Source organism: Orcinus orca, chromosome 11 (assembly GCF_937001465.1).
Source record: "Orcinus orca chromosome 11, mOrcOrc1.1, whole genome shotgun sequence".
Lineage (NCBI taxonomy): Eukaryota > Metazoa > Chordata > Mammalia > Artiodactyla > Delphinidae > Orcinus > Orcinus orca.
The window spans coordinates 36,295,625-36,313,810 of record NC_064569.1 but is presented as its reverse complement, the minus strand read 5'-3'; the positions used below and the strand labels follow the sequence as shown (position 1 = coordinate 36,313,810).

The 18,186-nt window shown below is 42.5% G+C and overlaps 1 protein-coding gene across 3 annotated transcripts in view; it reads right to left on the bottom strand.

Moving 5' to 3' along the window:
• ANO6 (anoctamin 6) overlaps positions 1-13,360 on the bottom strand; it is a 202,620-nt gene extending 189,260 nt beyond the window's left edge. For 2 of the 3 annotated variants that reach the window (XM_004274428.3, XM_033436508.2), the window contains exon 1: positions 13,059-13,359. In XM_004274428.3, coding sequence (XP_004274476.1) covers positions 13,059-13,131 — 73 coding nt within the window. In that variant the 5' untranslated portion in view covers positions 13,132-13,359. Of the gene's footprint in view, positions 1-13,058 lie in introns of all 3 variants that reach the window. The other variant, XM_033436509.2, reaches the window with a different exon arrangement.
• Between the last annotated feature and the right edge of the window lie 4,826 nt (positions 13,361-18,186).

The following is an 18,186-nucleotide window of genomic DNA, read 5'->3' as shown; positions in this document are numbered from 1 at the left end:
TTGATGCTGCACTGATACTAAAGGCTGAATTATAAAATCCTGCTTGCCTGGAGTCAGAATTGGTTCCAGAGACTGCTGAGTGGCTGAGCCAGGAGGTGGGAATCAAGGGGGTGGGGGCCAGGTGGGGGGACTGTGAAGGCTGGAATCCAGGCAGAGTCTAACAGCCTGCTTTAACCCAAGCAGTGGGGATGACTAATAGTGGAAACCAGGCTCAAGAAATCATGAGTCACTCTTAAAGGAAACCAACGTCAGTGTCAATAACTTCTCTGGGAGCTTGCAACACATGTGCTAGAACAAATATTTTGGAATCGAGTATCTTGCACCGACACTGAATCGCTCCTTCATTTTGGATAGGTCACCGTTACTGTTTTTGTTCTCAGAGCTCTTCAATTACCGAATGAGGCTAATAATATCTGTTTAGAATATTTTTACCAGTTAAAAAAAAAATCAGTAAGAACTGACCTTTTGGAAAAATGAATTATTATCACACTTGAACTCCTTACACTGGAGGAAAGAGCCCACAAACGGTCCACTCTGGACGAGTACACTCATCAGTAAAATCATCAGCAGACCAGTGCCCAGAATGAATGTGCTGTTTGGTTTCACACCACAGCGGGCAGTTAAAATCTGAATTTCTATAAAGTGAGATACGAGTTAATTTTCCTCATACATTCCCTTCCAACTTAAAGGGAACATCTGCCAATTTCCTATTACAGGCAAGGCATTGTATGAGCTTCTAAAAAGATTACAAAGCACGAAAATAACTAAGACCAAAAAGTACTTGACTTTAGAGTAAAAATAGAATTAAAAGGTTAAGTATTGTTAGTTTGCTCCTTATCCGAGATGTAATATGTTAAGACGTAATTCAAAATATTTTTCCAGATATTCTTATAGTTAAAAATATACTAGACTGCTATTGATACCCACAACATGGATGAATCTCCAAAAATATTATGCCAAGTGAAAGAAGCCAGCTACACAAGACTATATTCTCTATGATTCCATTTATATGAAGTTTAAGAACAGGTGAAACCAATTTATGGTAGTAGATGTCATTAAGTGTTTGCCTGGATTGGGGGGTGGTGACAGCCTGAAATGAAAGGACTATGAAAATGTCCTCTGTCTTATTTTGGGTGGGTGGTTACAGAATTGTCAAAATTTACTAAACTGAACACTGAACTGTGCATTTTATAGTATGTAAAATATGCCTTTTACATGTTAAAAAATAACACTGGACTAAATAAACATTACTAGAATGGAGGGTTCAGATAAAAGCATGGCAAAGGGTTAATGATAGGATCTCTTATACTTGATCTCAATGGCATTTATAAGGAAAACAGGCTCTATCTGAAAGGAATTAGTTGTAATGGATATAACAATAAGTTGAACAATACAGTCATATTGCCTGCTAGATTTCAGTCATGTATGAAAAGATCCTAACACAGAAAAATAACAGGATTTTTTAAGAGTAAATGGAAACAATTTGCATCTGCTTCTTTCTGTCCTATCAACTGAAAACAAAAGAAGTTTTAACTTGCATCTTCCATATTACTCTAATACCAGGGTACTGGCTACTCACAGTGAAGGAATTCTGGAGAGTGTTTCTCTATTTTTTTAATTTTCTTTTCAATATTTTTTTATTGAAGTATAGTTGATTTACCCTGTTGTATTCATTTCTGCTGTACAGCAAAGTGATTCAGTTACACATATATATAGTCTTTTTTTATATTCCTTTCCACGGTTTATCACAGGATATTGAATACAGTTCTCTGTGCTATACAGTAGGACCTTATTGTTTAGAGAGTGTTTCTCTAGTATTAGGATTTCTCAAGGGGAGAAATTCTTGAGGGAGCACCTCAGGGTCTCTGTGGGGCTTTTCCACCATCACACAAATTCTGATTCATGCTTCAGGGGCTTGGTTATGACTCTCAGCCAAAGTCGGTCACTTCCAAACAGGAATGAGTCACACCCCACAGCGACCTGTGCAGGAAGACCACAGAAGCAGCTCCCGGCTGAGAATCTAGAAAAGGCATTCTTGTTAGCTCCCCGCCCTGTTCAAGTCAGGAGAGGAAAGGATGGAGCACAGGAACAAGAGGTACCTACCCCATCTACCCATCCTCCTCTGACAGCTCAGGGAAAATGCACAGAATTGCTTGCACCCAACCTCACCTTCTCCTTCAACTTCAGTTAGAAGATTATGCTACACTGAGCTACAAAGACAGACAGAAAGGAACTGGGAGTGACCCACGAGGTTTTGCTGCTTTCCAATGCAGTGCTGACATTTTAGCCCATCTACCAAGGAAAGGAGAGGCACAGAACCGAAAGTACAGCAGTAATGCTACTTGCTCACCTTCGCAAGGTGCGTTAACAGCTACTGAAATCAATACAAAGAAAGTTCCTGCGTGGAGGATTCCCCCAGTACAGCTGAAGTTGTGAGCCTGAAAACACGTGCGGCGTTTTACAGGTTAATCTAATGTACATCTTGAGCCTTCTTGTAGACCTGCTTTTTAAAGATTATAGTCTAAGTCCATGCTATTTTTAGAATTATGAGAAAAACAGCTGTACTTGTCAGCCATCCCCCAAAGGGCCCCAGCCCCCTGAACCGGCTTTGGATACACCCCACTTCTGTCCTCGGCTGTGTTATCCTGGTTCTGTCTCTTTTTTCACAATCTTTACATATAATTTGCTGGTGATCGGTGGGCATGTTTGTCTTCCCTGCCAGCATGGCTACTCGTCGAGGGCAGAGGCCGTTTCTTCTGTCTTGTGTATTAAATTCCTAGTGCCCAGCACAATGCCTGGCACAGAGAAGGTGCTAAACTGACATTAGGTAAATGAATGGATTTCCACATGCATTTTTGGGTTTTATTTGATCACTTATTAGAATATAAGCTCCACCGATAGATGCGATCTTCTCTCCCTGGTTCTATCCTCAGACCTTGAATAGCACATGACCTATAGGAAGTCTTCAGAAAATATTTACTCAATTAATAAAGATTGTGAGATAAGATCAAGCCAGTGCTCTGAGCTAAATGAAATCTCTATGTACATGACTTTTTAAAAAAGCAATAGACCTGATTTAGGAAGGCCACTGCTAGCAATTCCATGATCAGCTTGCAAAAGGATTTCTGTGTGTGTGCCAAAGTCAGTCAGTATGGTGACTGAACTCTTCAAAGTAAGTATTTTGGAGTAGAAAACAAGCCACTAGCCACAGTTTAGGCAACTGTAACCCTCAGGAAAACCATGATTACCCCATTGCTCAAAAGCCATTTGCTGTGTTGCTCACCCTTAGAGTGGAGGGCAAAGCCTGTTAGAAATGTTCACATCTCCTCTTTGATTTGTAAGCTGCAATATGCCTGTTATAGAAGCATGTACCCAGTGAGTACTAAATACTACCTAAATTTAAATGGAGGCAGGAAATATGAGACAATCTGGCATCTTGTGGATGGAGGATAGGCTGAAACCCAGGGGACAACAGGAACTGCAGTTCTAAGTGCAGTTAACTGAAGGATGTAACTCTGGCTTTTACTGAAAAGTCACTTCTAGGAAAGCCTTACTTATAAAGCAAATAACCTTAAACTCTACTGTATTTGGGGATTAAAAAGAGCCTTCTTCCTTTGCTTTTGCTCTCACCTACCCAAATGGAATGGAATGTCTAACTTTTCTTAGGTCTGATGCTGCTAGAGGGGGCCTGGCAGTGTTTAATTTCTAACAAACTGATGTAGGCTGAATCATTCCCAAACTTCAAGCTTACAAAATGAGAAACATTATTTCATATACCTATTTTGCAAATTAGGTATGGATTATTTTTTTTATATCACTAAATTCAAAACAATTCAAACCATAAGGGTAGCAATTTCTCTGTGTGTTCATGTCTTCTGTTCTATCATTTTGATCCGTATCACATCCGTCTCTTTTAACAGGTTTTACTTCAAACTTTTCAATAAAACTCAATGAACAGACATTTTAGTCTTGTAGGCAAATTAAACATTTTAGAATTTTCCCATTTAAAAGAACTGACCATTCACATAAGCAAAATTACGTATTTATTTAAAACTACATATTTTATTAAGTTTATTTCATTGAAAGTTCACATGATCAATATCAACTTTACCCTTTAGACTTTGATAAAAGATACTTTCAAAACCTTAAATTTGCTAGATTAAGAAATGCTCCTATTTCTCACACATTTTCTTTAGTGTAAAGGCTATCAAAGTATCATTTAAATTTCATTATATCTTTATCCTATATTCTCTTACCTTTCTTACTAAAATTATATATATTCAAAGGGATGATACAATTCTATTGTGAAATCCATCTACTGGAAAATCCAACTTAGGTTACTCCAGTCACTTACATTTCTCCATTTTTAGTTGCTTTATCAGGACTGTCACTATTATTTATTGGCCTATTATGTGCCTGGAACTGTTCCTCATCCTTTTATATGTTAACTTTAAACTTTATAACAATTCCGTAAAGCATCATTACCCTTTCTGTATTATTATCTCTACTACACTTTTCTAATATGGAAACCAAGGCTCCAAAGTTTTATGAACCTGTCCAAGGGTTGATCTGTATCCAAAGGCCTACCTTTCCAATCATAGCACAGAGCTCTTCAATAGTCAATATCTTTCATTCATCTACTCATTCATTCAACAAAATTGTATTGATCGCCTATGCTGTGCCAGGCATTAAGCTGCTCACTGAGATGATAGCCTCAAGATGCTCACAGTTCAATGAAAACGACAAAAAATGACAGCTATATAAGTGGAAGAATGGTAAAACTGCTAATAAAAAGCAAAAGAGATACGTCTGAGTTAAAATATAGGTAAAAGCAGCTATCTATAATACTAACGTTAGCTCATAATTATGGAGGGCTTTTAGTGTATCAGGCACCACAATCCTGCAAAGTAAGCTTTTTAAAATCGTCATTTTTAACACAGTCACCTTTGAAGTAGGTTCTAATATTAGCTCCATTTTACAGAGGAGGAGAAAGTTATGTTAATCACTCAAGGTCACACCATTAGTGAATGTCTGGACTAGAATTTGAACTTATACCTGTCTAAAACGTAAGTTTAAGTAGTGGTGCCCTCCACCTCTGCAGACCCAGGCTAAGTGTCGGACAAAAGTACTGAGTCAGAGGCAAGAAAACAGACTCAACTGGGGAGAAGGAGCTGACGTGGATAAATAAAAAGGACCACAGGCCAGCAGAGTGGCCCCTTTCTCCCTCACCACAGACATTCGTAGTTGAACAGGACGCAGGTCCACATCCTTGGCCAAGGTGAGGCTGTCTGTAACAGACGGTGGAAATGATCTTCCAACACAGGGAAGAGTCATCCTTCTCTTTTGCCTCCAGTATAAGTACCTCTAATGAAATTCAGGTTTTCATCTGCAAATCCAAACCTCAAGAAAAGATCATTTTCACCTGATCCCTAATACCTACACTTATCCAGGGCTTTGTTGGGGGGGAGGGGGGAATCCCTGGGGCCTCGCCTCTCCTTCTTCCCTCCAGATCCAAGCGGATGTCGATTCCCAAGGCATCCATCCCCCAGCCCTCTGAGAGCGGGGTTTGAGTATGCCGAGGCAACAAGGGGCTGAGAAGGTCCCCTCTGAGAAAGGCAGGATAATCTCCAATTCTAGAAGACATTAAGAGGACGAGCGGCCAAGACTGACAGTGCCTGCATATGTACAATGATCAGAAATTGGGAAAGCGGTGGTGGGAAGGATGTCAAAGTCAAGTCAAAGGTTTTTAACACCAGGTCAACAATCTCCCTTCACTGCCTTGTGACTTCCCTCTCTCCACGGAATGGGGAACACTATGAAAGATCCTCCATGTTTCCACAATTCAGTAGTGACAATGGAGAATCTCATCATCAATCGTTCTCTCCTCAGTTCTGTGATATTCTAAAGGCTCAATTTGTAATAAAAGCTATTCACTTCTTACTTAAAAAAAGTCTTCTTCCTCACTTCTTATGCATTCAGTTACATGGTGACACATGGGGGCATACATACTTGGTAAGAACTGCCTGACAGCAATTGGGAGGATAGGATAAGCCACATGTGCTACCAATGGAAATACAATCCCTACATTTATGAGCCATTTATTGGGAGCCAAGTGTCAGCTGTTGGAACCTTTTGCTAAGATTCCCTGAAAGAGATTCCCCCTGAAATAGGTTTCCCGGAATCTGAATAACACTGTCATTCTGTCAGAAGATCAGTAAGAGTATAGGAAAGCACACTCAGTGATTATCTCTTTGCAGAAACCACATGCTATTCTTCAACTCTTTTATCTTTAAGTACATGTGTCTGCAGCACAGCCACGGTCATGATCACCCTTAACCTGACACTTAGTGGACAGTTCCTGCATGCATAATATGACACAGAACAACACAAAACCAGGCAAGGACTTAGAGCTCTCCAAGGTTAAGAGTAACAGTTCCATATGTATAGCTGATTCACTTTGTTATACAGCAGAAGCTAACACACTATTGTAAAGCAATTATACTCCAATAAAGATGTTTAAAAAAAAAACGAGTAGCAGTTCCCATGACTGCTTTTAAATAAAAAAATTCATTATGATGGTGATATTGTAACTGCCACTCAGGTAGTGTGAGTGAAAAGGCCCCACACCCCCCATTGTACATGCCTTCTTGCATCCTCCTAGCAACCCCACATGGCTGAAAAGCCAGGCTGAGAAGCCAGGAAACTTGCCCCAGGTGATAGATTCTAGGTGCCAAAGCCAACCGCTAATTGAGGTCTTCTGACTGCAGGCCTGTCTCCTTCCCTCCTCACAGTTCTCCATCAGCACAGCCTTCACAGGCTCTTTCTTCCTTTTTGTTTTTCAAATGTCCTCTTTAGGGATTAACTTTCCCCAAAGAAACCAAGAAACTCAGTCTTTAAAATCTACTTTCCCTAAGTAGCATCTAAGATCAGTGAGCTTACACTGTTTCTTCACTATTTGTATTACTTAGAAACAAAGGTGGGTTTTATTTGTTGGTTTTTCTTTTGTTTCTTTAGAAAAAAGTATCTTATGTTTTACACAGATTGAGCATTCAGGAATTGTTTAATAAGTAACAGTAGAAGGAAATAAAATGATACAACAAATGAATGCAATTGTTTAAAATCATAATACAAATTATAATAAAACACTGAAAATAATGTTAAGGGTCTGAGTTTTATACGTGGGGAGGGTGTATTTTTTTTTTTAATTTAGTGGGGAATAATTTTTCTTAAAAACGTTGCAGAAATCAGAAAAAAAATTTTTTTAATGCTTAAGTCTGTGTCTATGGGATGCCACAAGAAAAATCTAACCATCACCCTGTCTGTGCAAAGCCAAAGACTATTTTTCAAACGTCTAGATAGAATGTCTGAAGAATCATAAAAAAATCAATTATGTAAACACAATCTTAGTTTATATAAAACAAGCTTTATAAACAAGCCTGTAATTTGCATAATTGTACTTTGTGAAAGAACATCTATTTACATGACTTTGACCTTTGGCTAAAGTTCTGCCAAAGTTAAAATAAAAATTATAGAAAAGAGAATTTTAATGACTAATATCCTTTCTTCCCCCAATTTCAAGTATTTGTATTTTTAAATAATGTAGGAAATAGTAGAGTTTCAATGTCTCAGATTGAAAGCATTAAATATAAAAGCAACATCTGGACTTCACAAAAGAATATATTTTCTTTCATTTGTATTTTTGGCTGCTGAATAACTTACTGCAGCAAGTTCTTTCAATTAGTATTCAGACATGTAGCCAGGGCAGTAATAAGACCACGGCAGAGAAAGTTGCCTATTAACCCTTCAACTTGTCTTCTGTGCAAACGTTCTATCTGATTTGGGGCTGAATAGTATTTGGACTGCTCTTTGGTACATGTCCAAAATATTCTATTGTTGACATTTTCACCTAGTATTTAAACTGGCTGCTCCTTGGGATGGCTGCTAAATAATTTTAGTTGCCTTTAAAAAAGCAAGACAAAACTAAAAGAAAAGCAATAATGGCATAAGACAATCACTTGACTGTATTAAATTCTCACAACCTCTACATTTCCATATGAGTTACCAATCAGTCAAGAAGTGCGTTTCCTTGGTTGAAGGTGATTGGAAATGATGTTTTTCTGTTCTAAAAATCGTGATTTTTGCACAGACCCAGCCCTGAATGATTTGTATCAAAAGCAGATCAAGCAGCTTAAATCTTATAGCAAACAAAGCTTCCTGTTACAATCTAAAAAACAATCCCTTAACAAATGTTTGGGACTATGTGAAAAGCATTACTATACGTAGGCTGTAGCATACAAAGGCAAATAAGATAGCACTTCTCCCCCTAAGACTATACGTTTTAAGATTTACTGAATTGACTGGAATACAAAACACAAACTGATATGTATGATAACATAAGAAAACCTTAAGTATTAGCTAGAGTGGAAACTTCTATAAAATACAATGATTTTAATCTAACTTGCTACAAATAACGCTTTGAGAGTTCAAGACCATCCATTAACTTAAAGCCTGACTGTGGAATTCTTAGCAGTATAGTTTAATCTTCCCCCAAGAATGTCAGAATTTAAATAATATCTCTGAGGGAAATCTTCACAGGAGCTTTTAGTCTAAATTTCTTGGTTTCTAAGAGGAAAAAACACAAATATACAGCAATCAACATACGTGACTGTTACAACTCCTTGAGGAAAAAAAAGGGGTGGGGGGCATGTGTGTAGAACTCTTTTCCTCTTTTAGAGCTCTGTTTGTGTCAGATCCAAAGAATAATGAGACTTGTAAGACGAGACTGGGGAACCTTTTGGAAAGCAATTATTTGACTTGAGAGTCAGAACATGGAAGCTAAATTGTGACTGTGGATTTGAAACTGAAAATAATAAAAGGTTTATGCAACAGGGTAAGACTGACTGTGTTCAAAGAGAATGACTTTAAGAATAGTTTGCTTTGTTTTTAGCTGTCATACCCTGGTAAAGAATACACACACACACACACACACACACACACACACACACACACACACACACACACACACACACACACTTTACACTTGTCATAGCAAATAAGGCAAGGGCAGCATCAAGGGTGATTTGTTGAGAAATCAGGGAACATTTAGGAATGCTCAGGACACTCTACTGTTCTAGCTCCTTCCCTCACCTATCTGGTTATTCGTCCAGGGCTGGCATAGGCACTGCCTCTGTAGAGCCATCCTGGATTCCCCTAAGCAAGGTTACATGTTTTATCCTTGGTACCACCACTGACCCTGGTACACATCTTGATTACAGTACAGCATTAATCACAGATGACTGCAATTATCTATTCATATATCTGCTTCCTTCCTAGATAGTGAGGTTCCAGAGGTCAGGGACCACAGAACCTAGAAGAGTTCCTGGAAGAGTATGTACAATCAACGTTTTTATAGCAGATGACTGTGGGCATCTCCAGGTGCCAAAGAAGAGAACTCCATGAGGGCCATAAAAACCACTAAGCATTATGTTTATTATTCATTTATTTATTTAATTAAATAAATTTACTTAATTAAATAATTTAATTTATTTAATTATTCAAAGTAATTCATTTATTCTTTCTTTCAACAATGATTTGCTTGGCTTCCACTGAATATCAAGCACCATTCCAAGCACTAGGGACATAGCTTAGAACAGAAAGTACACAAAACAGCTGCCTTTGAGAAGCTTTCACTTTAGAGGGTGAGGAAGTGAGAATTTTCTTAAATTATAGTAATGGAATGTCTACAACATTTGGGATATTTTGCATGACCTAGTCTCAGTCCCCAAGAAATTTACATTCTAGTTGGGGGGATTAATTAATGCAAAGATAATGAATAGCAAAAATACAAGGTGAATGCTAATTGCATGGAACAGAAAAATAAGGGGTGTGAGCATTCATCGGTGGGTGCTTCGGGCTAGAGGGAACAATAGCTTCCTGGGATTGTGACAGGTTTAGAAGGAGAGAGAGCTGCTGAGAAAGAGGAGAGTCCACTATTACTGGGAAGGGGAATGGTCTGAGCTAAAGCAGGGAAGAATGTAAGGCTTGTTGGAACAATACAAAATTCTCCCCTCCTGCACATCTGTTCTCCTCCACCTGCCACTGCCCTCAAGTCCAAGAGTCATCCCAGGCTCCTCTCTGCTTGCTGGACACATTCGGTCTCCAAGACCTTGGAGATGCTGCCTCTTTCATGAGCTCTCAGACCCACTCCTCTCTATTCTCATGGCCACTGCAGGCCATTTCTGAACCTGACTACCAGAAAGGCTTACCTCAAGCATCTCCCCTCTCCAACCCATTTCCCAATGCACTGCCAGGGAGATCTTTCCAAAAGCAAATTTGATTCTATCACTCCTTTCCGTATAACCTTTCTGGAGCTCCAAATCACCTACAGGGTAAAATCCAAAACCCTTAAAATGTTTGGAGGATTCTTCATGGTGCCACACCCCCCTGCCTTCCCAGCCTCGTGACTGCTCCCTTCCACCATAGGCAGTACTTGAAACTCCAGACTCTCCTCCTGCCCTTTATGCCTGCCTGCTTCTTCAGCACCTGGCCCAACAATCTCTTCTTTGCAGCGGTCTCCCATCCTCCTCCACAGCTGTGTATGTACCTCAATAACAGCACTTACTGCAATGGTTGGTTCCATGGGACCCACCTCTCCACAGCCAAAGCATGCATCTTACTCATTTTTTGCCTCCCAACACCTAATCCTACAACTACAAAAGTATTAATTTCAGTAGACTATGGAGGGTGGGATGCAAGAAGAGTAGAGATATTTAACTTTTTCTTAAATATATCTATACTGTTTGACTTGATACAACTATCAGGTTAATACAAACTAGCCCAAGTTAGTTTTCTTTCTAAATTGAGATCTACTGATGGCAGGTTGGAACAAAGCTCAAAGTCTCTTGCTTACTTCAATTTCCATTTGGGTTTTTACCCTTATTTATTTACAACTGTCAGTGTAAACAGTGACACCTCACCATAACAGATGAGTGTTTTCCTATGAAACAGACTGTGCTAATTTTATTGTAACTTTTTAAAGTTTGTTCCTATGATTTATATTGTATGCAATCATGATTTACTACCGCAGCCTGCTAAATAGTAGCATTATATATTATCTGACAGCTGGAGTGACCCGCTGAAAAGGGCATCAGTATGCACAGGTCTTGCAAGTCAGAAAACCTGGGTTTGAATCTTAATAAGCTGTGTGAGAAGCTAGGCAGATGAACCTGTGAGCGTCAGTTTTCTCTCCTATAAAAAAGAATACTACTATTTGCTCCCTCCATAAGAATGGACACCTAATAAACTGTTCTCAAGTGAATGAAAGGTAATGCTAAACCATGGAGTATAATCCCTTCTATTAAATTTGTTTTTGGATTTAAATGAGCAGTGCCTACAATAGCCAAGATATGGAAAGACGTTAATTGTCTGTCTACAGATGAATGGACAGAGATTATGTGTCATATATATATGTAATGGAATATTATTCAGCCATGAGAAAGAAGGAAATCCTGTCATTTGCAACAACAAGCAAATGGAACTTGAGGGCATTATGTTAAGTGAAATAAGGCAGAGAAAGACAAATACTGTATGATATCACTTATATGTGAAATATAAAAAAGGTGAACTCACAGAAACAGTAGAATGTGGGGGGGGGGGCGGGGGAGGTGAGGAGATACTGGTCAAAGGGTACACTTCCAGTTAGAAGATGAATAAGTTCCAGGGATCTATTTACAGCAGAGTGATTAGAGTTCATAATACTGTATCTTATACTTTGAGAGAAGATCTTAAATGTTCTCGCCACAAAAAATTAAGTGACACAATTAAGTGACGTTGCAGAGGTGTTAGCTAACTCTATGGTGGTAATCATTTTGCAACTTATAAATGTGTCAAATCAAGACGTTGTACACCTTAAACTTACACATTGTTATATGTCAATTATATCTCAATAGAGCTGGAAAAACCAGAAAAATAAATGAGCAGAACCTAAAACGTGAACGAAAAACCACATCTATCTCCTAAAATGACTTCTAAAGTTATTAGAGAAGAAGGTATTAGAGAAGCATATATTAGAGAAAAGTATTAGCACATGAGCAGGAACTGTTACGTTTTTAAAACTGATTTGGCGTCCAGGAAACTGAGTCGGAGTCTGCCTAGTAATTTAACTGCTCGTCTTCCGGACGAACCCAATATGCCATCATTCCCTGGCAGTGTTCTCTTTAGGGACCAGATTTTCTCCCCACTGCTCCAATTGGTTTCGCCTTCCTCACCTCCTCCCACTCCGTTTGTTTGTTTAACTCTTAAACAGCTCTCCCTCCGTTCTGTCCACTCTTTCTAAGCACTTTTAACCAGAAATGGGGCACCGGGGCCCTCTGGACGGGTAGGAAATGCCTTGCGGTCCACCCAGACTAAGGGCTTCCTCCTCCCATCCGTTCCCCCGCGGGCGCTGCTGATGGAAAAAGGATCCCGGCCCGCGCCCGGCAGCCACAAATTAGTTCCCGGGCCGCCCCACCCAGGCCCAACCCTCCGTCCCAGAGCCACGCCGTTTGCTTTCACCTTAAGGAGGATTCAGGCGGGTCACACCCCTGCTCTCCCAACCCGGGCGCGCTCCCCGAACCCCGCCCACGGGCTCGCCGCCCACGCCTGTTCGAGCCGGAGAAAATGACCCAAAAGTTGTTTTTCTGAGTCAAGACTTCCGCGCTCGGGGGCGTCCCCGTATCTACCGTGACTACTCAGGGGCCGCGTCCCTCGCCCGTCCGGAAACTGACCTAGGGGCCGATGCGTACCCCGCGCCTCCCCGGCTTTCCCGGGGCCGCCCGCTCGCCCGGCGGTCAGCGGCGCGAGGCAGCCGCACTGCGGCCCGGGGCGTGCGGCGCGGGCTTCCCCCCACCCCCACGGCCCCCCGCACCCGAGCTCCTCTGAGCGGCCGAGGGTCCCCGCCAACTTCCATTCCCGAGGGCGCGGCGCCCACGCGCCGTACCCGACTTCTCCCGCTTTGGCTCGGGCTTTCGGGAGCGGACGCGGGGCCCGGCGTCAGCTCACCCCCGGAACCCGCGGCTCACCGATATCCCCATCGTCGTCGTCGTCCTCCTCCAGCTCCATTTCTAGCAGACCGTCCCTGGTCATCATTTGCATGGCTCCCCCCGGAGGCGGCTCGGAACTTCGCGCGAAGTTGGGGGCTTTCGGGGTCCGGAACGACGGCGCTCGGGCGAGGCCGGCGCCCGGGCGGGGACGACGGGGCGCGTCTCGCTCCCGGCTCAGGGGCCGCTGTACTCAGCCCGCGCTCGGGGAAGCCGAGCCCAAGCGGCCGCCGACCCGAGCCTTAGAGCCCAAGGCAGCCTCTGGCCACCGGAGCCGGGCCCGGCCACTGAGCATGCCCAGTGAGCGCCGAAGCTCGCTGAGGAATGATTGAACTTCCCCCGGTTTATAGGCTCTCAGAAGGAAGTCGGGAGAAGAGAGGGAGTAGCCGGCGCCCGCGTTGTGCACGCGACTGAACTCGCCGAAGAGGGAGGCGAGAGCACGCGAGGGTGGGAGTGGGCAGGGTTCCCCCGAACGTTGCCTCCAAACGAGGCAGCTTTCTGTTCCAAGGTCATATATGGGCACGTCCGGAGCCTCGCTCTCTTTGACATATGTTACGAGAGAGGGGGGAAACGCTGCTGGAGCTCCCAGGCAGGACCCTGAAGGAGAGCGCGTTTGCATGGTGTCTAAAGACGAAGTGGGGGCCAATGGAGGATGTTGTTAAAGTATCAATTACTCTGACTCCAAGTGGGGGAACGTGTATTCTGTAGGGGAATGGGGAGGGGGCAATTACAGAGGAGGTCAAACTCGTAGATGAGAAACAACTGAAAAAAGACCAAGAGAGCGAGACCTAAAGAAACACGTTCACAAAAGGCAGGAGGATTTCCGCCTCAAGTGAGGTTAGGAGGCTGGAGAAGCGCCACCTACCCCCGCCCGCAGGAGCGCGCATAGGGAGTGGTCGGAAGATGATCACTGAGCGTGCAGCGTATGGGGACCTTGAAAACTTCATCCTCGGTATCACAAAGGCAAAAGAAGTGAAGACCTCCACTATGGGTTAGGTATAAATTATTATAAAGCACTGTGAAAAAACGTCAGAACCAGAGGAAACAAAGTACTGAAATAAAGTTGAGGCAGAGAGTATAAGAACACAATGCTGGAGGCCAGAGGGAACAGTAAGACAAATACAAAGGGATTTCTGCTTTTAAGATACATGGGGTAGTTTGAACTGCGGCTTCCTGGGATTGTGCATCCGCAGAACTTTTTTCAAAGAAGCTGGTGAAATCAGATGGGTCCATTTTGACTTCTCAAAAGAGCTAGAAGGTGTATTTGTAATCCTTGTTATATTCATTGTTCCCCTAACACTTATTGAAACTTTTTATATTTTTTCCACTTAATTCAGAATTGTTATGATAATTAGAATAAATATTCAGATAACACTAAATCTACTGTGCATTTTATTCTATATACTTCTGATGTTTTCATATGAAAGAAATAAAACATTGAGATCAACTGTAAGTGGGAGTGGGAAAACAGCTATGAATATGCATGATAAGACATGAGGAAATTACTTTTAAGAAAATATCCAGGAAACATTATACTTACTTCTTAAGGAAACTTTTGGGAAAAAATTATTTCTAATATAAAGAGAAACCAATACAGTACTCTGAAGATAGGAGGGTGGGAAAAAAGCATGGGAGGATGAAGAAGAAAAAAAATGAGAAGGAGAAAAGATTGTTTTCTTTTAGTGAACTCTTTCGCCAATTCTTATGGGACCTACTAAAATAGAAATTCCAGAGGTATTTTGGTTACATGATTGATGTTCACAATTTTCATTTAACAAATGCATGGTACTTTTTATGTGCTAGGCACAGTTCTAAATGTTTTACATTCAGTCATTTACTCCTCATAATGACCCTACGAGTTGTTACCAGTCTTTCAGGTGCAGAGCAATTGAATAACTTGTCCAAAATCACACAGGCAGTAAGTGACTGAGCTGGGATTCAAACCCAAGCAGCTTATTCCAGAATTTGTGTTCTTAGCCACTTTATAAACCACTTCCAGAGATATTTCTAAATCCATTTTTAAAAAATCACTTTTTTTGTCCCCACCAATTCTAAGCTCTAAAATTCTTACCAACTCCCTGCCACAGTTCTTTCATCAAATAGTCCGGTTCTTAGGGCCTAAGGCTTTGCTCAAGGTTAATTAGTTAGAAAACACTTGTGATTGATTTTGCAACAGGTTTCAATGCTCATTTGAAATTCTTCACAGATTTTTGAGTTTACATTTTTCTTGCTGGATAAATGTTGCAGAGAAACATTGCTGGCCTTATATGTAAAGTGACTGTTGCTAGAAGGGAAATGAATTATTTACTTTGGTTAGCTGTAAGTCTATTATTAGTAAATTCCATTCTTTCACTTAATCTATTTTATTTCCTACAGCTTCTTTCATGCATTATTTTTTTTTCAACTGAGTAACATATGCTTCAAAAATAATCGAGGTAATAGGCCTAGGTAAGAACCACACTCTTGACTCTGAAAAATTATCAACTATATCATGAATAGTTTACGAAACAAAATGTGCCTAACAGTCTGTGGCCAGGTGATAGCTTGCAAAGCTTTACCAGGTCAGGGGTCAGAGACAAAGTATCTTCTCCTTCATTGGTCTTCTGATTAATTGCAACCCTTGTCTGGCCACAGGATGGCCCATCTTTATCTGCCCATCTCTTAAATGTTGGTGCTTCTCTGGCTTCCGTCCTCAGGCCTCTTTCCTTTTTTTTTTTAAATTTATTTTTGGCTGTGTTGGGTCTTCGTTGCTGCGCGCAGGCGTTCACTAGTTGCGGCGAGCGGGGTCTACTGTGCGTTGTGGTGCGCAGGTTTCTCCTTGCAGTGGCTCTCTTGTTGCAGAGCACAGGCTGTAGGTGCCCGGGCTTCAGTAGTTGCAGCATGCCGTCTCAGTAGTTGTGGCTCACAGGCTCTAGGGCGCGCGGGCTTCAGTAGTTGTGGTGTGCGGGCTCTAGAGCACAGGCTCAGTAGTTGTGGTACACGGGCTTAGTTGCTCTGCAGCATGTGGGATCTTCCCAGCCCAGGGATCGAACCCATGTCCCCTGCATTGGCAGGCGGATTCTTAATGACTGCGCCAACAGGGAAGTCTCCTTAGGCCTCTTTTCTTCTCATTTTTCCCTACTTAACTCATTCATTCTTATAACTTTATTATCTTTTCCAAGCAGGGCTAGTTTCATGGGCATACTAACAGTTCATTCACACAGGGCCCTGCACTCAGAAGGGCTTAATGTTTGAGGTCTCAATGCTCTGTGGTTGCCTGATTGAAATTCTTAATAACATTACCTTCGGGTTTTTGTTTTGTAAGTGAAGTCTAATGGGAGAGTGGAGCATGTCTCCCACCACCTCTCTGCCTCCCTGGGATAAGTTCAGCTGCCAGCTCCGCCCATTTTCTGGCATCTCAGCCCCACCCACTCTCCTCCTCACCCCACCCAGCTCCAGGACCACAGGACCAGGAGGGCCTGGCCACAGGCACCGGGAAAGTCAGGGTCATGTGTGTGCACCCACGGTGTTTTAGGGCAGGGCATGGCGGCAGCTGTCCTGGACTGTCAGTGCCACAGTCCATCTAGTGGGCGACTTGGTAGGGATGAGCCTCTTACCCATTCCCTGTGCAAGTGCATCCTAGCATGGAAATTGCAATCCCTTTTTTTTTTTTTTTTTGTGGTACTAGGGCCTCTCACTGCTGTGGCCTCTCCCGTTGCAGAGCACAGGCTCCGGACGCACAGGCTCAGCGGCCATGGCTCACGGGCCCAGTCGCTCCGCGGCATGTAGGATCCTCCCGGACTGGGGCATGAACCCGTGTCCCCTGCATCGGCAGGCGGACTCTCAACCACTGTGCCACCAGGGAAGCCCGGAAATTGCAATCTCTTGGAGGTGTCCCTCGATGTGGTTTGGAGAATACGGGCTGTGGGAAGGGGAGATACCTGGCTCAACTTCCCCACCCTCATCCAGAGCATTTATTCCTCCAAATTGTTGGGAGGAGGACAAAGCAGTTGATGGACCTCAGAGGCTATTTGAAGAAGGGACCCTGCATTGCATTTTGCACTGGGCCCTGCAAATTGTAGAGTTGGCCCTGATTCCAAGGTCTTTATTTGCAGCCCAAATTTCTCTTCAGTGTTGCGAATGGTATATCTGCCTGCATGCTTGAACATCTTCACTTGGATATTTAAGGCATTTCAGATTCAGCAGGTTTAAAATTAAATTTATAGTCTCTGCCCCAGACCAGTTTCTCTAAACCAGGAATGACACCACTAATCACACAGGCCAATAATTTGAGCATCATTTTGACTCCTTCCTCTCTCTCTTTTCCCTCCTACCCAGTCAATTGCTAAATCCTGTGGCATCCACCTTCTGGATATCTCAAACACAGCCTGTGTTTGTTACCCATTGTTACATTGTTGCATAACTGCATAGCATGATGTTTTAGCACAGACTTGAAGGAAGTAAGAGATTAAGACATGAAATTATCTGAGGGAATGGAGTTTTAGGCAGAAGGAAAAGCAAGTGTAAAAGTTCCAAGGAGAACCAGCAAAGAGGTCATGGCAACAGTGGCATAAAAGATTAACCCTCCCCCCACAAAAAGAAAGATTAACCCCAAATGTAGTGGCTTAGAGCAACAATAAACATATTATCTCACTCAGTTTCTATGAGTCAGGAAGTTGGAGCAACAGAGTCAAGGGATTCTGGGCTGCATTCTCTCAAAGTTCTAGGCAAGATGCTGGCCAGCGCTGCACCTAAAAGCTTGACTAGATCTTCTCCTAAGATAGCTCCACTCAAGACAGTTCACTCTCAAGCGGCGCTGCTTGTTAGCAGACCCCTTGGTTCCTTCCTATGCAGGCCTGTCTGGAGGCTTCTCGAGCATCCTCATGACACGACATTTGTCTTCCCGCAGATGAGCAACTCAAGAGAGTGGGCAAGGTGGAAGCTACAACATCTTGTATGACCTAACCTTGGAAATCACAGTTTCAATTGTCAATCACACGATCGTCAATTCTGCCATTGGTTACCCAGGTCAGTCAGCTCTACTCACTGAGGGAGGGGCTTATACAGAGCATGAAGACCATAGGCAGGGATCTTGGGGAGCCATCTTGGAGGCTGGCTGCCACCCATCTCA